At 42.5% G+C, this 24929-nt stretch overlaps 1 protein-coding gene across 12 annotated transcripts in view; it reads right to left on the reverse strand.

The window, feature by feature from the left end:
• Positions 1-24929, reverse strand: part of VPS13D (vacuolar protein sorting 13 homolog D) — a 257776-nt gene that overhangs the window by 179143 nt on the left and 53704 nt on the right. For 9 of the 12 annotated variants that reach the window (XM_078452392.2, XM_078452391.2, XM_078452387.2 and 6 more), the window contains 6 exons: positions 17457-17639; positions 11931-12153; positions 7309-7519; positions 5001-5172; positions 4733-4866; positions 2178-2390 (listed from right to left, as the gene is read on the reverse strand). In XM_078452392.2, the coding sequence (XP_078308518.2) occupies positions 2178-2390; positions 4733-4866; positions 5001-5172; positions 7309-7519; positions 11931-12153; positions 17457-17639 (1136 nt within the window). The remainder of the gene's footprint in view (positions 1-2177; positions 2391-4732; positions 4867-5000; positions 5173-7308; positions 7520-11930; positions 12154-17456; positions 17640-24929) is intronic. The other 3 variants (XM_078452393.2, XM_078452389.2, XM_078452388.2) reach the window with 1 other exon arrangement.

The following is a 24929-nucleotide window of genomic DNA, read 5'->3' on the forward strand; positions in this document are numbered from 1 at the left end:
GTAAAATTTTTCCATCCCATTTTGAACACAGATCGTCAGAGCTATGCACTAACTGGAAAGCCAAAGTATGTCTGATCCCTTTTCTGGAAAATATTTCAAGCCTTTAAACACTGTGAAGTGATTTATATTTGACACACAAAATCCCAACAGAAGAGCAATTCTTCTTGAGACACAGAAAGCGTTCAAAAGTTCCAATCCAGAGAACATGTTAACCCCCTCACTCACAATGGTATTTCTGTTCACAAGCTCCAAGGTAAGACTTTACTATGTGACCAAGAAATTATACACCTTCAGTATATAAACAGAGTAAGATTTCAAGGCTCCTCGTGTATTAAAAACATGATTGCTGAGACAAGGAGCTGACAGATTAGGCAGTCAGATCAATAATAACAGAGCAAATTCAAAAAGAAACTGTTTCTGCAGAAGACCCAAATATATGGAAACCTCCTGCTCAAATAAACCTCTTCAAACAAAAGAACCGCCAGGTTCACAGCCAGGTTAGCCTCTGAGACTGCAGGCAGCCAGCTGGATCAGTAGACACACACAGTGGCCGCACCCAGGGACTGTCAGAAGGGACACGGACGCTGAGATCAGAGGCACTGGTGTGAGTCCTGACCACTTCACTCAGTCACTGTGTAACCTCGGAGAGGTGCTTGATGCTCTCCTAACCTCTATTGCTGCATCTGTAAAATGGGGCAGGAGTCACCCGCTTCCCAGACTTGCCAGGAGAATTTAAGTAAAGGCAGGGAGAGTGCCTGGCTTACGGGAAGGCTCAGTAAGGGACAACGAGCACTCCTATTTCTAAGCATCCAAAAGATTCACGCAAAGGTTTGACTGTCTCCTTTGCTAGACTTTCTAGAGGTACATGGAGAGTGACCATGAACTCTCCCTAAAAGAAAGCTCAACCTGGGAACTCACTGCACATTGAAATGTCAGGCACATTCAAGCATATCAATATAAACATTGACAACGTGTGTGTGTGTGTGTGTGTGTGTGTGTGTGTGTGTGTTTCCCAGCCTTTTACTTACTGGTTTCTATTTACAACACACCTGATGACATCAAGCACTAATAGAATAAAACTGACATTGCTTCCAAAGGTCTCCTTTTGGATTTGCATTGGATGATTTTTTTTTTTTTTTTTTTGAGAGAGAGAGAAAGAGACAGAGCGCGAGTGGGGCTGAGGCAGAGAGAGAGAGGGAGGGAGGGAGGGAGACATCGAATCCAAAGCAGGCTCCAGGCTGTGAACTGTCAGCACAGAGCCCGACGCAGGGCTCGAAGTCATGAACCGTGAGATCATGGCCTGAGCTGAAGTCGGACACTTAACCAACTGAGCCACCCAGGCACCCCTACATCGGACGATTTTAGGTCAAACCTAATTTTTCAGTTTCTGGGTCTATCCCCACTTAGTCATAAAATTTTACAGTAGGTCATAAAATAACACGGCTACATCAGTAATAATACTAAGAGCTGCCAACTGTGTGCAGCGTGCCAGGATTGTCCTTAGTTCCCGCCTCTGCCCTGCGAGGTGGGTATGGCCACCCTTTTCTATCTTATAGACAGTTGCAGCTTAAAGTGGTTGAACTTGTCCAAGGACACACAGCTAGAAGGTGGTAGATCAAGGTCTTAAGTCCGGAGCTGTACAATTCCAAAACATGTACTCATTCCACACACACCACTGCCTAGCATAATACCAGGAAGAGAAACATCATCTACTTCAAAGAGGCTAAAGTCCTTTTAAGTGGAGAAGTGAGTTAGCGACACTCGCACAGATCAATTAATAATGCAAGTCAAAACCACCTATCTTTCTATAATGTCTATGGACCAGAAGTCTTTTACCCCCTTAACCAAGCGTAATATCTTCTTTCCTCAATTCACTTTACCCATTAAAACAGTCTACAGCTTACAAGGAGGTTGATTTAAAGACTCTGGTTTAATTCTAAACTTTTTTTTTTTTTTTTTTTTTAAGGCAACAGAGACATCTTTTGGCCAATAAATGAAACTGCAAGGTTATAGGATTAGTAAATTAATCTGTGAGCTGCACTGGGGAGCCATTATCTACCTTGCCCGTGATTCCTCAGTCCTTTGATGCTCTAAAGCTGACACAAGTCTTGGCCCACTGCCCACAAAAGGGAATTTCTCGATAAAGAAAAGGCAGGGTCAGGGTCTGGATCCACTACCTGAAATGTAGTTCGATCTGAATGGATCCCTGGGCAGTGCTGCTGTTCCTGGAAGGCTGAAAAATACAGCTGAATACATTTGTCATGCCGGGACTGGCCTTCTGCCCAGCATAGCGGGTGTCAAAAGCCATCATGGAATGGGAAACCAAGTTAATGGACTTGGTTTGGTTGGAGAAGCTTTCATAGAGCAGTTTACATTTCTTGAAGTCAAATCTAAAAGGGAAAAAGCAGACAAGATGTTACACTCTTCCAGTTTACAAAATTACCTAAGTTCAAGACAACAGAACAAAAGCCTAAGTATACCTGAGTTCAGTGAAGGAGAGAAACTTTCACTGATTTTGTTAACAGACTCCTCAAAACAGATGTAGTGTCGTTGTGCCCTGTCTCTTACTTTCCATTTCCAGGAAGATGACCTTGTCCACAGGGACTCCGTGAGGAAGAACACCACCTAGTATACTCTGGGTGCATTAACGTTCTTGTTTCTGACCCTAAGTCTGAGAAGGCTGTATATGTGTAACAATCCCCAAAGGACGTCAAGGGTCCCTTGAAACCATCCCCTGTCAACTCCTAGCCTGCCTGTGGGATTCTCTCTCCACAGTCTGCCGAATTTTTATATAACCACTACAGCTTCCTGGAAACAACCAGAACAAATAATACTCTTCATACAGAGAAATCATGCAACTGGTCCACCAAGAGGAAGTGCATTTGGGACCATCTTTTTTTTTTTTTTTTCTTTTCAGTAACAGAGAAAGCTGCAATAATGCAATTCATAATTTATTCAGTACCGTCATGACATTCTGTGCAGAATTACTTCATTTTGTAAAAAACTAAGGATGTAGCCAGCCATCAGAAAAGAACGGCTAGCTCACAAGACAATCTGGGACCCAAGCCTTGGTTATACCATGTTTCGTTCAACTGAGTCAGATACAGGCCAGGATGGGTTCTCAAGGAAAGACAAAGGAAAAAAAAAGTGTTTCAGTAGGGAAATTTCTAGCTTTGAAGTCCTGTTTTCAAATACTGAACCACTTTTCCAGCCATATGATCTTACGCTAGATAAAAATTCCATCTGGAAAATAGAAGATCTGCCCAACCTCAAATGGTTGTCAAGAGATCAAAATGAAAAGTTTATCAAGTGTGAAAATACAACTCAGTCTTAAAGGCTCTACACCAGTAACCATAAATTCTTGGTCTGCCCAGACCGCGCAAGTGAAACACTAAGAGAATTGCTAGGCAGAACACAGCCTCCTAAGGGCAGCCCAGTGGCTCTTCAGCTTCGGGATGCTTCCAAGTGAAAAGATGGGCCCAGTATTGTCAAAGCTTTCAACTTCTCAAAAGAGGTTGAAATCCAGACTTTTTACGTGAAGTCCCCCACTTCTGAAAGGTTGGCCAGCGAGGCAGCCATCAGTGCTGCTCGCCAAAGAGCTCTGGGTCTCCCCTATTCCCCTATGGCAGACACCACTTCTGAGTCCTCTGCACTTTGTGGGACCACGTTCTAACCCATGAGCTCTGCAGAGCACTCGACTGCAGTTCAAAGCCACTCTGGGCTCTTGTTTTTCTCATTGGCACAACAAGATGCCGGCTGCTCTGTCGGCCACGGTGACTGCAGGAGCAGAGCAGCAGGAGGGCCACAATGGACACACAGCATCAGGAGAAAAACGACTTCGCTTTTCTAAGTCACTAGTATGTCCACATGTCTGTCACGTGGTAGACTTGTGGTAGTTTTTACCCCCTGTGGTAGTTTTTATTGATTATTATTAAGCTATTGATAACATACCATGGCAGCAAGATTATATTAGGAATATACCATAATACAACTTTCTCCATCGAAGCCTTACACCTTACAATTCCCTAGGCTATCTGGAATGTTCCCCTCCCTCACCCCTCCCTGCAACTCAGCTACAACTGAGATGGCTTTTCTGTCCCTCCCAGTACACATACAAATACCACACTATGTTAAAGGTATATTCTACAAACATCATGAGTGACATTACTGAGCTTTCTGGAACTGTGGTTCTACAGTTAAATACTTTTAAAGCACAGTAGATTTGGGAAATAGGGTGGATGGGAGGTACAAGCTTCCAGTTATGGAATGAAGAAGTCACGGGGATCGGAAGGAAGTACGGCACAGGGAATACAGTCACGGTATTGTAATAATGTCGTGTGGGTGACAGGCGGTGGCTACACCTGTGGTGAGCACAGCATAACTTGCAGAGAAGCTGAATCCCTATGCCGTAGACCTGGAACTCAGGGAACACAGTATGTCAACCATACAATATTTTTAAACACTACTGACATTAAAACGAAACAACAAAATCAGTAGATCCTCAGGAAACCAAAGGCTAGCACTATTTCTGAAGCTCTTTCAAACTTATCAGTTTCAGTACCAGGTGTGGGCCTGTCTTTGCTAATAAAGCAACGAAGTTAAACTTTTAAAAAGCACCGCGCACCACCTCTGGCCACTCGGCTCTGTGCTAAAGCGAAACAGGTGTACTGTTTGTAACGCCGTTACTGTGATGTCAGTCACTGGTAGCAGAATGGTACCATTAAAGCCATACCTGGCTAAGGACCCGGCACTTTCTTTTCCTTTCGGATCTTTCAGCTCCAGACTTACATTCACCATATCGATGAGGAAACACATGCACGTGTACACTTCTCCACTGAGAACAGTCTGCAAGAGGAAAACGCCAATCTGAAAAGGGGGTTAATACGTCAAGACATTCATTTGCTTCTTGCCCCATCTCTTCTCTGCAGGTGAGCTGGAGGTGGCCATCGGCTGAGGCTGCCAAAGTTAAGAGTTATGGGACGGCGCGAGGTCTCACTCACGTGAATTCTTGGGTCTTGTAAATCGTAAGGCCGCATAAATTCCTCTATGGGCTCACCGAGGTTGTTCTCCAATAAACCACGGATCAGCTTGTATTTGTACAAATCCAGGGAGCAGTGGACTGAGGAGAGGTTGCCGTGGATAGATATGTCTGGCACAGTGTGACTTATTTCTCTAAGAAAAGAAAAAAGGTCACTTTGGCAAACAAACCACTAACTTAACACGGACAAAGCTCACCCCCAAATATAAGAGCTAAAGTGTACCCACCTACATTATCAACCAGTTAATTTCTAACTTCCAATAATAAAAATTTCATGTGGCTTCAAATAAAGCAAGTTAGCACAACTGAGTATCATGCTTGGCAACAAAAAGCCCCTTTTCTCCCAAAATATGCATTTCAAAAGTCCCCAAATCTTCCATGAGTTAGCTAAGTACTCTATTAAATATGGAAAAATCGCATGAGACTCAGAAAGAGTTTAAACATTTCAGTTGGGAAGGTAATAAAGAAATGGCAAGTTCTTTTTTTTTTTTTTTTTTTTTTAAGAAGCGGCAAGCTCTGTAATCAACTCTTCAGGTTTCATGATAACTAAAGGCAGAAACCAGTGTTTCACAATGAACCCAGATGGGACATCAGGACGAAATCTGGATCCATCACTTGTCTCTACTGAGATGGGCAGGAGTACAGCTGGGATGCCCGGGTCAGGGGCTGGTACAGCTCAGGCCAACCCCGAACAGCTTTTTCCCTGCCCTCCCAACCTGCCCATGGTGCAGTGGGCATCATGGACCCTGCAGAGTCCACCACGTTCTGAGTACATAGAGGACCAGAATTGAAAGTAGAAGAGGAAAATAAAAAACTACTTTGTCTGCAGAGGAAAACCTACGTATGTTAAAGACCAGTGATGCAATCCACAAAGAAAAGCTGGAAAGGCTCCCCAGTGCGCCCGCCCCCCCCCCCCCCACCGGATTCCTGTTTCTGTGGTGCAAGCAGCTGCTAGGATATCTCATATTGAGTTGTCACCTTCTATTGGGACTAACAGTACAACCCTCTGCACATAAACGCTGATGGAAGTGGGTGAAGTTTACATAATCCGAGTAACAGAGCACATTTTTTTTGGAAAGCATCGCTCGAAAAGAAAACGAGGTGTTCGATTTCTAGATAAGGAAGCTCCTCGTAAGACTGCTAAGCCAGTAAAACCAAAGAGAGCCCCGCCAACCATAACTGAGCGCCAGCCAGGGAGCACTTGAATAACAAATACGAATGAAATGTAAAAATCCCAGAGAGAGCAGCTGACCTGTATCATTAATCCAGAGAGAAACAAAAAAAGTGACATCAAATGACTCACCCAAACCCGAGAACCGTGAAGGGAGCGGCCAAAGAGGGATTAAAATCACACTCGCCGCAAGTAACGAGACTGCTTTTCAAAACGCTACACGAGAACCTCTTCCATTACTTTACAGCCTCATCTCTGCCTGTGGTTGAAACACAAGCATTGCTGCTTTCTCCACAATCAATGCCCCAAACGGACACGCATCACGTGCTGTGCGCAGCAGCCCCAGGCTGCGCACGTGGCCCGGGTCCCCAGCAGGGGACCTGGTTCACAGACACCCGAGAGTCAGGCTCTGGAGGTCTCAGGTGGAGTGTGGGAACATTTATTTCCAAGATGCTTCCCAGACGCTCCCGCGGAAGTAATGGCAACTGAAGCAATGCTCTCAACTGCAGACATGAGCATCCTGTGTTTGAGGCCAATTAAAAGGTAAATTACAGTCAGTGCTTTAGCCTTTCTGGAGTCCTTTCAAATTGCTTACTGGAGTGAAATGGGCAGAACTGCATCTCCACTGTCATTCTGATTAAATGGAGCTCCAGGGTAAGTAGCAACAAAGGTCCAGAATCTACTGTGCTTGGGACATATAACCCAGATGTCACCACTTCCCAAATACCTTCTCTGCCATCACTACCTCCCTACCTCTGCCAAAATCCACGTTACATCTGTGCCCCTTCGCCTTTGTTTCCAAGGCCAGGGGGCAATCCCGTAACACAATTTAGAACACTGAATCAAACACTAAGTTAGAGTCACCTATGTGCCTTCTATCCCTGTATCAACAGAACGTAAACTCCGTAACGACAGAAGGTTTTTCTTTGCGTTAGCGTAGGCCTCATGTCTAGAACACAGCAGTGACTCAATAACCATCTGTTACACAGAAGAAATAAGTAAATACCTATTCTCTTCCGGACTTACCTTCACGGCGCTGACTTCCAAGTTACTAAGACTTTACCTAGGACAGACAGTTACTCAGATGTAAACCACTCACTTGTCCAAATTCCTTTCCACCTGCAATTTCAGCCTACAAGGCTCAGTGAGGAGACTCCCTCCCGTCTGCCGCACAAAATAGGAAGGGAAGATCAGATCTCCACTGCTGTCGTCTGAGGCCTTAGAATACTCTCGTGGACGTCTCTCTGCGGCAAAGATGTCCATGTCTTGCAGATCCACGACAATGCAATCCAGCAGGCAGACGTGGTCTTCTACGTGGACCCAAGGGAAGAGAGAGAATGAAGAAAACAACACCCAAAAGGACTGGCCCTGAATAAAAACTAAAAAGCTAAAGGAAGTTCACTCTGTCTTTAGATGACAGAATCTAAAATGTTCAGAACTGCCAGCTTCAAAAAACTGAGCGTCCGGAGGTCTTCACCTGGCACCAAGACCTCCCCATGCGACACTCCGTGTGCTAGATACTTCCTGTCTGCTCCTCCCCTTCCGCATCACGTGCATATTGTGCCACATCCCTTCAGCGTCTCGCTACTGTCCCGAGACACTAGCTGAGCTCAAAGGGTTTATGACTGAAATGATTTGACAGCCATCCCTCCCAAGGACATCCTACAGGGGTGGGGTCTCATGTAGAGACAGTGTCACCCAAAAGGCTTACAAAATTGTCCAGCAGCAGAATTCTTTTCTCAAACAAGTATGTAACCACTTCCGCTACCAGTGATCTAATCCAAATCACCGTCGTTCTCGCCTGGCCCACCAGAAACTCCCCTCCAGTACACCTACACCATTCCCCTTCTGGCCTTCACAAAACCACTCTGCCCACAAAATACCTGAGTAATCCTTAAAAAAATAAACGAGACCGTAACATTCTGTTCTTTCTACGCTTTAATGACTACGTCGAATCCAAAGTTGTTTCTGCAAAACTCCCCCCTAAATCCCTATAAAACCCTGCATGAGCCCACTGCCTACTTTTCCAACCTCATCTCAAGCCATTCTCCACCCTGCTCCTGAAGCCTCAGGCTCACTGGCCTTTGCCTCCCCCAAGACTGCTAAGCCCCTTGCTATCTGAACGGCATCACCCTCCCCTCTCGATCTCGACTGGGTCCTCTCGGTTCTTCCCTCCTGCACCATTCCGTCTTTCCCATAACATCTTACTCTGTCAACACTTAGATGCTTGCTTAGTGCCTTTCTCATCTCCTACGCATGGTGGCAGGAACCGTGTCCAACAGAACAAAATTATAACATCAGCATTCAGCCCACACTAAACATATCAGTTCTTGATTTTTTACTATTTTGATAACTATGGGAAAGAGAGAAAAGTGGAACTGATCAGGTAGAAGGGGGAAGGGAAAGGAACAGAGGGCTTCAGAGGTCCCCTAGGGTCATCACGGAATCCTAAGGATACACAGAAGCAGCTCGAAAACCACTACTTTAATCCCATCTTCATCATAAAGAAATTCTAGAAACAGCAAATCAGGAGGAGAAATACTGTTCGGAGAGAGATCTTACCAACCACCTCGAAAGCATCCCGAATCACTTCTTAGAGGCACTCAAGCTGGCCCTCCTCCTAACCACCACTGTCCTCACAGCAACACCAGCTGGTCACAAGTGCTGAGCCGCACTGCGCATGTGCCCCCTCCACGCTCTACACACATCACGGGGAGAAAGCGGCAGACCGTATCACGTGGGTTAAGGATTCGGGCTCTGGAGTCAGACAGCCTAAGTTCACAGTCCAATTCCACTATCCACACAACCGAGGCCAAGCTAAGCTACTCAATCTCTCTAAGTCTTTTGCTCCCTCACATGTAAAATGAGGATAAAAACGAAACTCCACAGGGGTGCTATGGGGGTGAAATGCAACGATCTACGAAAGAATGTGCCGTGCGATCTGGCACACACTAAGTGTTCAACAGCCAGCACTGGGATGAAGACTGTGATAACCTCGTTTCTTTAATCACCAACGCAACCATAAACCACCTTCCTGTCGCCTCTAGGACCACAGGGGACTACAGGGAGCAGTACCTAGCACGGTCAGTCCTTGCATGTAACAAAAGACACGCAACAGCCTCGTCAGCTAGCGTCCCACATTCTCTCAAAGCCCAATCACGCTGAACTGGCTTTGTGGGAGTCACATTCGGTTTCCCTCTCTGACTCCTTAGAGCACCACCTCACTTATCCTATCCATCGCCCACCCAGAATACATCCAAAAACCGAATGGGGCACCTGGCTGTCTCAGTCAGAGGAACATATGACTCTTGATCTGGGGGTCATGAGTTCAAGCCCCATGTTGGGTGTAGAGATGGCTTAAATTAGAGAATAAAAATTAAGGGTGCCTGGGTGGCTCAGCTGGTTAAGCATCCAACTCTCCATTTCAGCTCAGGTGACGATCTCACAGTTTGTGGGATCGAGTCGCGCATCAGGCTTTGCACCGACAGCGCAGAGCCTGCTTGGGATTCTCTCTCTCTGCCCCTTCCCTGTGCTTGCTCTCTTGCTCTCTCTCAAAAGAAATAAACTTAAAATACATACATACATATATACATAAATAAAATTTTTAAAAACTTAAAAATAAATAAAAAAATAAAAAAACCAAAGGCCAAACTATATCAAAATAAAAAGTTCTGCACTGGAAAGGAAACAATCAACAAAACCAAAAGGCAGCCTCCTGGATGGGAGAAGATATTTGCAAATGACATATCCAATAAAGGGTTAGTATCCAAAATATATAAAGAACTTCTACTGGGGCGCCTGGGTGGCGCAGTCGGTTAAGCGTCTGACTTCAGCCAGGTCACGATCTCACGGTCCGTGAGTTCGAGCCCCGCGTCAGGCTCTGGGCTGATGGCTCGGAGCCTGGAGCCTGTTTCCGATTCTGTGTCTCCCTCTCTCTCTGCCCCTCCCCCGTTCATGCTCTGTCTCTCTCTGTCCCAAAAATAAATAAAAAACGTTGAAAAAAAATTTTTGAAAAAAAAAAAAAAAAGAACTTCTACAAATCAACAGCCACAAAACCCAAATAACCCAATTAAAAAATGGGCAAAGATTTCTCCAAACAAGACATGCACATGGCCAACAGACACATGAAAAGATGTTCAATACCATTCATCATCAGGGAAATGCAAATCAGAACCACGATGAGATATCGCCTCACACCTGTCAGAATGGCTAAACTAAAAAACACAAACAACAGGTGTTGGCGAGGATGTGGAGAAAGGGGAGCCCTCAAGCTTGGTAGAATACAAACTGGTGCAGCCACTGTAGAAGACAGTACGGAGGTCTCTCAAAAAGTTAAAAATAAAACTACCCCACGGTCCAGTAATCCTGCTACTGGGTATTTACCCAAAAAAACACAAAGACACTAATTCAAAGGGATATAGGCACCCCGAGTTTTATAGCAGCATTATTTACAATAGCCTAGTTATGGAAATAGCCCAAGAATCCACCAACTGATGAATGGCTAAAGAGGTGGTCTATAAACAATGGAATATTATTCGGCCATAAAAAAAAGATTGAAATCTTGCCATTTGTGACAACATGGATGGAGGTACAGAGTATTGGCTAACCTAAGTAAAGTAAGTCAGCCAGAGAAAGACAAATACCATAGATTTCACTCCTATGTGGAATTTAAGAGACAAACAAGCAAAGGAAAAAAGAAAAAGAAAGAGAGAGAGGGAGGGACAAGATAAGAAACAGACTCAACTACAGAGAACAAACCGATGGTTACCAGAGGGGAGGTGGTGGGGGGATGAGTGAAAGAGGTGATGAGGATTAAGGAGGGCACTTGTGATGAGCACAGGGCCACGCACGGAAATGCTGACTCACTATACCATACACCTGAAAGTAATAGAAGCCTGTTAACTATACTGGAATTAAAATGGGAAAAAAAAATTAAATTAAATTAAATTTTTAATAAAAACCAAAAGGCCAAAACCAGGCTCTCCTCTGGAATGACTAATTCTTTTGTTTTTTTTAATGTTTTTTTTATTTTTGAGACAGAGAGAGACAGAGCGTGAGCACGGGAGGGGCAGTGAGAGAGCGAGACACAGAATCCAAAGGAGGCTCCAGGCTCTGAGCTGTCAGGACAGAGCCTGATGTGGGGCTCGAACTCACAAACCGTGAGATCACGACCTGAGCCGAAGTCGGACGCTTAACCAACTGAGCCACCCAGGCGCCCCTGGAATGACTAACTTTTAAAATCTAGAGAACACCAATAACTGGATGGCTCATGTCTTTGCAAAATTGTTGCTTATAGTATCTGTTGTTACCTAATTCACACTAATATTTTTTAAGAGTTCTCTGGGGGTTTTTTAGAATTAAACAGAATAATATTTACGTAGGAAAAGGATAAAGTCCAGACAGTGACTTGCAAGGATGTGTCTAAGGAATCGTTCCAGCTATACTATCATCTTCTTGTGTCAACTACCCTGACCTAGAAGAAAAAGTCCTGAGAGGCCATCTAAATCCCTTTATTCACACTGTGTCTTGCTGACTGAACTGTACTGTAGAAGTCACCCCAGGGCTAAAATCTGCATCCTAAGATTCTTAAGCTTTCTAAAGCAAAAGCAAAATCAGAGTATCACAAAAGACCCGCGATCTCTGATGCACACACCCCCCACCCCCCCACCCCCCAGGTACCTGCCACAGTCCCGTGAATTCCCCACCTTTCTCCTCTCTTACCAGGACTACCAGGAACCCGGCCGGTGGAGGGTGTGGCTTGCTGTCCTTGCTGCTTGGCCGAGGTACTCGGCACAGACTCATTCCTCAGGCTGCCTGCACTCACTCCAGCAGGAGGCATCATAAACAGCCCCTCGGAATGGGTTCCCTTCGGGTCCTCTGCACTCGTCGTTTTCCTCAAACTGTGTTTGGGGGTACCCGTTGGGGAAGCTGAAGGCACAGACTCCTGGGAAGAAACAAAATAAAACTAGAAGACAGGAACAGGGGTGACTATTTATCTTTACTCTCCTGGAAGTCCTATTCCAGCCGCTGGGCTCTTCAAAGACTCTATGACACCTGACACTTTCCAAGCACCCTCCAGCTTCCAGAAACGAAAGGAGTAAGAGGCTCATGGCATTCCCTGCCACACGTAATTCTTTGCAGAGGTGTTACTTATAATTCAATACCTGTTGAAAACTATAGCAATCTTGCAGGAATGTATTATCTTTTGGCTTAAGATGCTAACTGTTGGTGGTTTAGCCTTAGGTCAAACACAGCACAGAGAAAGCAGACCTCTCAGCCATATATGTTGTTGCTTCGCTGGAGGGGAGGAGCTCTTTATCCTAAGAACATGTATCTAACAGCAATGTGGTTCCAATGGAATGAAGCCATGGGAGTGTCTGGACTTTCTAGAAGTCGCTCCTTCTAGGTTTACATCTCTCATCCCTTTGAGTAACTGTGCAAATGAGAACAAAATGGAGAACATAGGAGGTTGGCCATTCCTATTATGTTTCTGTTCGAGGGCATAAAAATCAAGGACAAACACAGAGTAACATAAATTCTGTAATTCTATTGAAAACACTACATACTTTTTTTTACACACTGAGTACCTTCAGTTCATTGCTAACTGGAGAAATCTTCACCAGATGATTCAATAACTGACTTTTAAGCTTTCCCCCAAGCCACCGCGCTACCTATCTGCAGGGCTTCCGATTCATTCACCCCTTCTCACAAGCGAGCTGCAGGGAGGGCAAGAATGGGTTTGCTAGTACTGCCTTATATGTTTATTCCTCTCAGCATTGAAAAGGGGATGATAATACTGTTCTCCTTCCCAGTTATCTTGAGTAGTAATTACAAGTAACAGTGGAAAAAAACAAACAAAGAAAAAACAGTTCTTAACTTTCTGCAATTTTTTTTTGAAGGCAAATTACTAAGCAAATGCTCTTATTTAAATATTTCGACATTAAGGGGCGCCTGGGTGGCTCGGTCAGTTGAGCGTCCAACTTTGGCTCAGGTCATGATCTCGTGGTTCACGGGTTTGAGCCCCACGTTGGGCTCTGTGCTGGCAGCTCAGAGCCTGGAGCCTGCTTTGGATTCTGTGTCTCCTTCTCTCTCTGCCCCTCCCCTGCTCGTACTCTGTCTCTCTCTCTCTCTCAAAAATAAATAAGACATTAAAAAAATTTAAAAAAATATTTTGACATTAAAAACCTTCCCTGTTGCTTAGTTTACTTAAACTCTAGGACAGTCGTTGCTCTTTCATTAGATTTATCTCTACACAGTCTATATAGTTTAAATAAATCAATGGCTTGAGGAGCTTAACTGAAAGCTTCTGAAAGGCTAACTTAGAAATTATGGTTTAAGCACAAGCTGTGGTTGAGGAAAATGAGGAAAAGCATACATAAAAAATCCAAGCCTGCATTCATGAAGACATGGATTTGTGTAAAACAATTTCAAACGCACCAAAGTCGTGGAACTCAAAGGCAAATAACCCTTCCGCGAGCTCCGGTTTCAGGATTATTTCCTGTTCTTTAACCACCAGAACACATACTAGACAAACCTCACCCGTGCAAATACACTAAAGGGAAAATGGAAACGCAACGTGATTTCTGATGAAGAAAGTAATTCTTCGCTTCATCTAGGCCTCGATCAATTGAGCCTGTGGAGAGGTAAAGATCCACAGAGGTATTGATCTGATTACAAACACTTTACCCAGTGACACACTCCAAGCAGCCCTTATGGAATTCTACAGATCACTGGCATGTAACAAGGTAAAGCTTCTCTAGGATTTAAGGAAATAAGATCATCAAGAAATTACTACCTAGGGGGGGAAAAAAAAAGAAAGAAATTTCTTTTATTGGTCCTTAAGAAGGCCTTCTCTACACAGGGGGAAAGTGATTCGGGAAAGGGACAAAAAACTGATAATCAGGCTTTCCCAAATAATGAGGTGCTTTAAAAAGTGAATTTTTGGAAGTTTTCTGCTCCGAGCATATGAATGTGGATTGACTGCTGAATCCCATAAGGTTTTTCAGAATAAACAGTAAGCAAAAGAGTAGATTAATACCTTGAAGAAAAAGCGATCCTTGTATGCACTGCCACTTAAAATCAAATCCTCAAAAACAAATACAGGACAAGTTTTTCATTAAAATGCTATAAACTGTGTGCTGTTATTTGCCTTACTTAACAAGAGAGACTCACGTGCAACAATTTCTTCAAATGTTTTGGCAATTCTTTAGGAGCTAACTGCCGAGTTAGCTCACGAGCCCGTACGTAGATATAACCGATGTAGAACATCGGTCCTTTATCTTTGCAGGAAGGGTAGAGAAACAAAAATGGTATTATTGAACCTGATCACCCATTCTGGTTCCAGCTGATCCCTTCCTAAAAAACTAAGTCCTCAAAAAAAAGACTTCCCACAAACAAATACATACTGAAGAACTTAACTATCGGCTCAGAAGACCGCCCCCAAGGAGGGATTCGGCTCTCCCTCGGCAGGGATGACAGCAGAGCTGGAGCAAGGTGTTGGAACAAAGTGTCCCAAGGTGACAGTGGGGACAAACTTCACGTGCAAACAAAAGTTCTGATACGTTTGTTCATTATCTAGTCACGTTAACTATAAATACCGCACATCCACGGCAAGCGAGTGAGAAATTTTAGAAACAGTTACCCATCTTTCTTTTTACAAATGGATCTTTTATGTTAAGACTCTGGTCAGTGAACAGCAAAATGCTTATCTCTTGACTGTGGAAACAGACTTTCTTCCTTAAGACCAAGGTTACTAGTTCTCTTCTACTAAGCCTGCCATGAAAGACCGCAGGCTAATTTCACTTTTGTGCTCTTAAAAAACGTACCCAAGTGAAAGTCTACTTCTCCCAATCAAAGCAGCCTCTGGCAGGAAGGCGCATCATCCCAACAGGAGGGGCTTCCTTCCTACAGCGAGGTGAGCGAGCAAGTTCTCAATCATCAGCTCTGGCTCAAGGCTGGTCTCCGAAGCTACAAGATACACCTGGTGGCACTGTGCCCTCCAATGCTGGACGCTGTCGTTCTGGCACCACCCTCTGCTCTGATCACTGAATCCGGTTTCTCTGAGCGACTGCAAGTGAGGGGACATCTGGAAGACCGGACCCTTTGTCCAAACACCTTCCCTCTGGTCTGAACACGCACTTATGGCTGCTATGTTCTCGCTGGCGGTCTGCACCCTTCCTGCTCTACCCACTCCCTCTCTCTGCATCAAACATTTTCAGCTCAGCATGTGTAGGTCAGTAAGAGTGAGTAAATGGAGGTGACTGGGTGGTTCAGTCAGTTAAGGGTCCAACTCTTAGTTTCGACTCAGGTCATGATCTCACGGTTTCGTGGGTTCAAGCCCGATGTCGGGCTCTGCGCTGACAGTGCACAGTCTGCTTGGGATTCTCTCTCCCTCTTTCTCTGCCCCTCCCCAACTTGCACAGTCTCTATCAGAACAAATAAATAAACTTTAAAAAATTGTTTAAAAAAAGAATAAATGGATGGGAAGTAAAACAAATGAAAGAAAACATGGAGACAGTAACTTGAAAATAGTAACATTATTTGCATTTAGGCATCACCAACAAATAAAGTCTCTGGTTGCCTTCCAAACAGAGCTGAGGTCCTTGGCGAAGTCCTGGTAAGAACTAGCACCCTAATCACACTTTTTCATTTTCTTTTCTTTCTATACCTAGAGAGGCAAACAGTAACTGCTCATATTTATATCTTTTCTGTAATAATCATCGGATTTCTTCCGTCTAAATTATTCTAATGAATTGTGTCACACCCTTTAGAAAATTCAAAAGAGCTACGGCTCTGCAGGAAAGGGCCAAGAGGACACATCCTCCTCCAGTTTACCCTCCCCACAGAGATGTGACCGGAAGGTCTGTGAAGGTGATCAGTTTAAAGCAATGGCATAGAGAAGGCAGCCATAGCAAGTCTGAGGCCCACACTGTACTTCTGACTAGCTATATTATCCAAAATAAATGACCTTAATCTTGAAAAAGGGGGTTAATAAAACTAGATACCCCTTAGGTTGCTAAGGAGAAAAAAATAGACAAATACATAAAGAGCTTAGCACTGGGTGATGTGTAAGAAGTATTCAAAATGAACATCGTTCCTGAGAAACGTAACAGAAACCCATGGGGGAGGGGAAGGAAAAAAAAAAAAAAAAAAAGAGGTTAGAGTGGGAGAGAGCCAAAGCATAAGAGACTGTTAAAAACTGAGAACAAACTGAGGGTTGATGGGGGGTGGGAGGGAGGGGAGGGTGGGTGATGGGTATTGAGGAAGGCACCTTTTGGGATGAGCACTGGGTGTTGTATGGAAACAAAATTGGACAGTAAATTTCATATATTAAAAAAATAAAAATAAATAAATAAATAAATAAAAAACAAAATGAACATCGGCTATTTATTGCTGTTACCGGCAATCGTAAGAGCTTATAATGAAATTTATGTATCTCCTCCTTCAAAGGCTCTCTCCCCATGTTATCAGCTGTTACACTAAAGATGGGCACAACTAGTTGGGAATTTCAGTAAGTGCTTCTCTGACAAGCGAAATGAATTTGTACTTAATAAGCAAATATACTGCAAAGCTGCCCTAGAAACCAGCAAGGTTTCATCAACACACACATCTAGAACAAGACCTTGTCCCCAGTTTGGGCAGCGTGAGTCTCCTCAACTGCAGAAATGGGCAGGAGGAGCTCATCAGACCACCTCCAGCACTAAGTCTGGGATTTACTGCATGTTCTCATTTTTGTCATTTATTCTCAATGAGTCCAAATTGTCCCAAACATAAAATGAAAACAACAACAATCTTTTATCCTGATTAACTCTAAACACTGTCATAAGAAATAAGTTAAGCGCTACCAAAGTAGTTTTAAACTGTAAAGTCATATACTGTACAAGCTTTTATTATGATGATATTCTTAAACAGCTTCCAATAAATCATGGGCCAAAACCCATCCTCTGAAAAAAGGCAGGTGGTGTGAAAAGTTATTTATAAGACCAGCCTGTTAAAAAAGCATTACAGAAATGGAAAATCGGTTCTGTTGATTTGTTTGCTAAAGTAAGTTACTGCATACAATTGGTAAAGGTTAGAATTTACACTATCTCTATTAAAAGGCTAACTGAAATATCAATAAAATGTCCCAAAAATTGTTCAAGCCACCTATACTACAAAAGTAACAGCAGTTATGAGTCATCTTATGACAACATATGAAACCTTCAAACACGAGTTGAACTAAAAAGGGAATGGATACTGATCACTCACCTTATCCTGCAAGGAAAAGGTCCCGGGAAAACCAGCAAAGAGAAACTTGTTCTTGACTTTCAGCTTCCCCAAATTTGCTACAATTAGATTATTTGATCTGGAACTTTCGGGGATAAGGAGAACAGGAGCACCCGCCTCAATATCCAGGAGAACCCGTGAACAGCGCTGGGCTTGATCTCTCACCTGAAAGAAGAAGGAAAATTGACTCAGAGGCTCAGTCAATGCCCTAATTTTACAATCAAATAGCCTCCGGTTCCCAAAACCTTCATGAATTCACAATTCTAAAACAACCGAAATCGCACAGAGCATATTATACGAGCACCATGGAGTTACACTAGCAATCAGTAACAAGGGAATGGAAAACTGGTAAGTATTTGGAAATAAGACTATGCACTTTTTAATGACTATGCACTTTTTAATAACCCAAGGTTAAAAGAAGAAATCACAAGGGAAATAGGAAAATATTTTGGCCTAACTGCCAAAATAAGGAAAGCATGTATATTAAAACTTGTGGGATGCAAATGTCCATCGACAGATGGATAAAGAAGATGTGGTATATATTCAATGGAATATTACTCAGTGATGAAAAAGAACGAAATCTTGACATTTGCAACAATGTGCATGGAGCTAGAGTGTATTATGCTAAGCAAAATAAGTCAGTCAGAGAAAGACAAATGTATGATTTCACTTGTATGTGGAATTTAAGAAACAAAACAGATGAACATAGGGGAAAGGAAGCAAAAGTAAGATAAAAACAGGGAGACAAACCATAAGAGACTCTTAAATACAGAGAACAAACTGCGGGTAGCTGGTGGGGTGTTGGGGAGGGGGATGGGCTAAATGGGTGATGGGCATTAAGGAGGGCACTTGTTGGGATGAGCACTGGCTGTTATATGTAAAAACAAAAAAAAAGAAAAAAGAAAACAGGTGAATAACAACAGCAAAAAAAAAATTTATGCAAAGGATTCGAGATCTACTTATTTCTTCTAATTTAAAATCTGTGATGTATTTTCCTTGATATACTTTCACTGGCCAATTAATTAATGTTCTGAAAATTATTTAGCAAAATAGCTCTTATTTTCATATCATTACATTTATCTTTTCAGTTATCTCTTGTAATTGTTTTAAACCAGACAACTTCTTAGAAGGTTTATTTAAAAATTTTAATTTTATATAATTTAAATTTATTTTTTAAATAAACTTTTTATCAAAATAAAACATACATGCAAAATGGTAAAAAAAAATGGTAGTATGCACTTAAAACAGTAGAGAAAAATGTATTAAATGCTTATTTTATTTTTTCTCTTTAATGTTTATTTATCTTTGAGAGAGAGAGAGCATGGGAGGGGCAGAGAGAAAGGGGGACAGAAGATCCGAAGTGGGCTCTGTGCTGACAGTGCAACCCTGATGCTGTATCAGGGTTCAAACTCATGACCTGTGAGATCATGACCTGAGCTGAAGTCAGACACTTAACAGACTGAGCCACCGAGGCACTTCTTAAATGTTTACTTTATTTACTCTTTTTTTATTAAAATATGTTTAATGTTTATTTCTTTTTGAGAGAGATGGAGAGAGTGCACGCGTGCATGCAAGTGGGGGAGGGGCAGAGAGAGGGAGACAAAGAATCCACAGCACAGAGCCCCATGCGGGGCTCAAACCCATGGTCTGTAAAATCATGACCTGAGCTGAAGTTGGACACTCAACCCACTGAGCCACCCAGGTGGCCCTTAAATGTTTATTTTATATAAAAGAATAAAGATTAAAATCAGTGATCAAAGCCTCTATTGTAAGAAGCTAGAAAAAGGAAAAGCAAAACGAAGCTAAGTAGAAGGAAGAAAATAATGTAAGGCAGAAATCAGTTATTTAGAAAAGAGAAAAATAATTTTAAAAATCAATTAAACACTGGGGCGCCTGGGTGGCTCCGTCGGTTGAGCATCCGACTTCAGCTCAGGTCACGATCTCACGGTCCGTGAGTTCGAGCCCCGTGTCGGGCTCTGGGCTGATGGCTCAGAGCCTGGAGCCTGCTTCCGATTCTGTGTCTCCCTCTCTCTCTGCCCCTCCCCCGTTCATGCTCTCTCTCTGTCTCAAAAATAAATAAACGTTAAAAAAAAAAAATTAAAAAAAAAATCAATTAAACACTTACACAACACAACACCCAACAGCCACAGAGTATACATTCTCCCCAAGTGCACAACATACTCGGCGAGGGTGTGGCTGGGCCAGAACACGGGCCTCTCGGTGGTAAGTTAACTATCTGAAAAGACTGATAAAAGTGAGAAACCTCTAGCTCTATTAATCAAGAAAAAAAGGAAGAAAACAAAACTCATCACTGTCAGGAAGGAGTGCGGGACATTGCTACAGAACTTACAAATACTAAAATGATAAGGGAACAGGGCACCTGGGTGGCTCAGTCCGTTAAGCATCGGACCGGCTCAGGCCATGATTCTAGGGTTTGTGAATTCAAGTACCGGGTCGGGCTCTCTGCTGCCAGCGCAGAACCTGCTTCGGATCCTGTCTCCCTCCTCTTTCTGCCCCTCCCCAGCTCACTCTCTCTCTTTTTCTCTCTCTCTCAAAAATAAATAAACATTTAAAAGAAAAAAAATCTTTGAAAGATAAGGGAACCTATGAACAGCTTCACGCCAACAAACTGACAATTTAGATGAAGTGGACAGATCAAGAAAACGGTAAAAGTATCCATAGACGGTAAGTAAATGAATGACGGTGGCTGTATTCCAACACAACTTTATGTATGCATGTGTTTATGTGTATATTCTCACAGGCCATAGTCTGCCAACCCCTGGAAAACTGAACACTGTTACCCTAAGATTAGACACAAGTCAGGGGTGTCTGCTCTTACCCCTTCTGTTTGACACTATACTGGAAGCCCTTGTCAGTGCCGTAGGGAAGAAAAAGAGTTGAAAGGCATACAGATTGAAAAGGACAAAGTAAAACTCTATTCACAGACAACATGACTATCTATGTAAAAAATCCTAAAGAATCTACAAAAAAGTAACTGGAACTGGTAAGTATATCTGGCAAAGTTGCAGAATGCAAGGTCAATGTATAAAAATCAATTGTATTTCTCTGTACAGTCAACAAAGAACTAGAAATTGACATTTTTAAAATATCACTTATAATAGCATCAGAAATATGAAATGTCTTTTAATAAAAGATACATAAGATCAGTACACTCAAAACTACAAACACTGCTAAGAGAAACTGAAGACCTAAATAAACAGAGAAACATGCCATACTGAAGAAACAAAAGACTCAACACTACGAAGATGTCAATTCTCTGAAAGCTGACCGACAGATTCAACACAATCCCCAACAAAATTTCAACAGGCTTTATTGTAGAAATTGACACGCTGTTTCTAAAATCCACATGAAAAAGCAAAGAATCTGGAATAGCCACAATTCTTTTCTAAACTTTTTTATTTTAAGGAATGGTTTCTATTTTAAAGTAGGCTCCAGACCCAATGTGGGGCTCGAACTCACAATCTGGGATCAAGAATCACGTGCTATACTGACTGAGCCAGCCAGGTGCCAAAACAATTATGAAGACAGTTCCTTATGATGTTAAACACATAGTTACATGAAGCAGCAATTCATCTTAGATATTTACTTAAGAGAAACATATGTTCACACAAAGATTTCAATGCAAATGTTCACGGCAGTTTTATTCAGAATAGCCAAAAACTGGAAACTACCGAAATGTCCACCAAGTGGGTGAATGGATGAACAAATTTTATTACAAAGAACAGAATACTACTCAGCAATAAAAAGAAATCACACTGCTGCTATTTGCAACAATACAGATGGATTTCAACCAGCATTATGCTAAGTGAGAAAAGCCAGATACAGTCAGCCATGCTAGAAGATTTCATTTATAGAAAATTCTAAAAAAAAAAAAAAAAAGGCAAAACTATTATAACAGAAAGCTGGCCAATGGTTGGCAAGATGCAGGGAGGGATCGGGGGACGCTAATATAATGAAATGTTTCTCATACATTGGTCAGGGAAAAGTATAGATTACAAAATAGAACAAGACAGTCTTAATTTTCCACTTATTCCTATTTTTATTGTTTTTCGTCACCTATGAGAAACACTACTTTTTAAAAAGAAAAATATAGCCCTCATAATATAAAAAGCTCTCCTTTCTTGGGTGTTAAGCACATAAACAAGTCAGGGGAATTTACAACGCAGTAAATACTGTCTTCCCTTTCTAACTGTACATGAATTGTTGGTACTGTCTATCAACCCATGACTACTGCCTGTTTGCTTTGTTTTTTAAGTAAATTATAAAATTACAAATTACTCGTCTTCACTGTAGCAAATGTAGACAGGAAAGCCAAATGAACAGAAGAAATCTGGTATCATCCATCACCTCACCTCCCGAGATAAATACTGGTACCATTCTGGCAGTTTAGTGGAGGAATTCAGAATGGGAATCCTGAGGCCTGACTACCTGAGCTGGAATCCCCACCCTGGCCACTTAGTAGTTTGGCAGCCTGGGGAACTGGTGAGGGCTCTGGGTCTCACTTCCCTTACCTACAAAATGGGAGGAATGGGCCCTCCCTTAAGAGCCATCTCGAGGATCAAATGACACCACACACCCAAGACACTCAAGCCCTTGTCGAGGGGCTATATACTACTCACACGGCAACCCCGTACCCTCTGAGTCCCGGTTTCTACACACACGTACACACGCAGCTATATTTTATAAAGTTCAATGTATTCAGGGGCAGGTTCAAAACGAATAAACTATTGCTCGCACACTGCACGGCACTTCCTTTGTTAACATGCCTTAATAGTCGCACATTATTTAGTGGGAAGAGCGGAACTGTGACACAGCCAGAGTTCCGGGCAAGCAGAGCTAAGAATTTCTGCTTCCTCGTGGATAAAACGGCAATAACACGCCTGCCCACCACTCCCTCACTGGCTATAATCCCAGCTAATTCTGTTTTTGTCTGGTTTGTCTCAGCTCACTAAAACAGAAGCTCCATTAGGGCAATGACCTTGTCTCTCTCGTTTTCCATTATGTTCCCGCTACCTGACATTGTACGACGCGACATCTGTCAATAAACATTCACTAAATAATTCAAACAACTGAACAAACAAGCTTGTCATAAGGACCAAATAGCATATAGGAAAGCACTCTGAGAACTCCAAAGCATCATTAATGTACTATTTAACAAATGGACAGCATGCTTATTTGTGGTATCTCCGTTTTCCTCCTATACCTGAGTCCAAAGAAGAATAGCAAGAAAAATAACTCGCCACCGGTGACACAGCTTCATAGTGGCGACACCCAGGTTCCAGACTGCTGTCCCAAGATTTCAGAATTGCAACACCCCATCTGAGCTCCACCAAAAATCTGCACTCCCGGTTGCTCAGTGAATACATTAGTTTAGAATAAAAGAAACAACATATAAAGCAGAAGACACAGGAAAACTACATCACACTCCTAGTGTAAAAAATAAAGGAAACAATTTATATTTGGCCCAAAAAAAGGTGTATGATGCTCTTAAAACTGCAAACATCAAGGTTAAAAAGAACTGTAAAGTTCTACTAGATCGTTATTTACATACACAGGAAAACACAGGAATAAAAGTCCAGCTACAGGGCCTCCTGGGTGGCTCAGTTGGTTAAGCAACCAACTCTTGATTTCGGCTCAGGTCGTGATCTCACAGTTCGTGGGTTTGAGCCCCGTGTTGGGCTCTGCACTGACAGCACAGAGCCTGCTTAGGATTCTGTCTCCACCTCTCTCTGCCCCTCTCCCCCTTGAAAATAAATAAATAAACTTAAAAAGAAAAAAAAAAAAAAAAAGAAAGAAAGAAAGAAAAGCAAGCTACAAGCCAAAGGTAGAGGACACTACCTGTCACCAGTACAATCAGGAGAAAGGAATTTAAATTTCCAATTAGCCTCAAGCTTAGTAGCAGGTCTTTAGCTCTCTCCATGAATCTAAGCAATGCCAAATCCTAAACCTAAGTAATTCAAACAATTAGGATTAAAGATCCTTGAGCAGATCAGTTTTCCTTCAGAGCCCACAACTGTTCAAGACAGACTCTCACGCCTTAAAGGTCTCCTGACCGACTGCTTGTCTTCCATATCTCGATATAACAAAAACTTCACTTACCTGTTTAATTCCTACTTATCCCAGAAGTGAAACCCAATGACACACTAACGTACAGTGTCATTTCCTAGCCCTACTGAGTCTTCACAATAACTCACTGCTGCTTAAACCACACAGGTGAAAGTAATCGTTGTAAGGGTACGTAATAGACAACGTTTATTAGAAGTATCATATTGAGAGCCACAAAAACGTTCATGGCTTTGACCAAACAATATCACTTACAGGATTCAATACTGTAAAAATACTTCAAAAAATGAAGAAAAAATATGCGCACAAAGCTGTTCACAGAACCATAACTCATAAAGAATGAAACACTGGCAACAATTTAAATGTTAAAAAACAGGGACACGGTTAAGTAAACTGACTTGATGGGTCATACAGTTATTAAATAGGACTGCTATGAAAAATGCAAAGCAAAATGGAAACAGATTATGAAAAAGGTTAACATGCTGGCTTCCAAAAGTGTATGCATAAAACTGACACACTTTATGTTACATTACATGTATGTACTGTATGCTATTCCTCCTTCAAACGCTTTTTTAAAAAGCATACGTAGGTGGAATTAAAGTGTTTTTAATTATCTAGAAAATAAAAAATAAGGGACGCGTGGGTGGCACAGTCAGTTTAGCGTCCAACTTTTGATTTCACCTCAGGTCATGATCCCAGGCTCATGGGATTAAGCCCCAGGTCTGGCTCCTCGCTGAGCACGGAGCCTGCTCAAGATTCTCTCTCACTCTCTCTCCTCCCAACCCCACCCCCTCCCCCACTTGTGTTCTTAAAAAAAAAGACAGAGCGAGAGAAAGAGAAAAGAAAAATAAAAAAATAAAATAAAAAGCCTAAGCTGGTCATATATGCCATAATGTCATTTTACGCCATTATTGACCCAAAATAAAGAGGTTCACAAGTGTTGACAAGGATATGAATTAAAAGGAATCCTTACACATTGCCAGTGGGAATGTAGAATTGTCTAGGAAAACAATCTGGCACTATCTTGTAAAGATAAACACGTGTGTACCCCGTGGCCCAGTAACCCGCTCCTAAGTATCTCCGAGAAATTCTTTCACATGTGCACCAAGAAACGTTGCACACGACAGCAAAACACCATAAACAACCCACATATTCAACAGGAAAATGGATAAATCTGTGCTCCACAAAACGAAATACAACAGTGAAATTAAACAACCGTGTAACAACTCGAATGTATCTAACTAAATGACAATATGAAAATGAAAAAACGGGGCACCTGGGCGGTTCAGTCGGTTAAGCGTCTGACTTGGATTCAGGTCACGATCACACAGTTCGTTAGTTCGAGCCCCACATCAGGCTCTGCACTGATGT

The sequence above is a fragment of the Panthera onca genome, chromosome C1 (genome assembly GCF_046562875.1).
Source record: "Panthera onca isolate mPanOnc1 chromosome C1, mPanOnc1 haplotype 2, whole genome shotgun sequence".
Lineage (NCBI taxonomy): Eukaryota > Metazoa > Chordata > Mammalia > Carnivora > Felidae > Panthera > Panthera onca.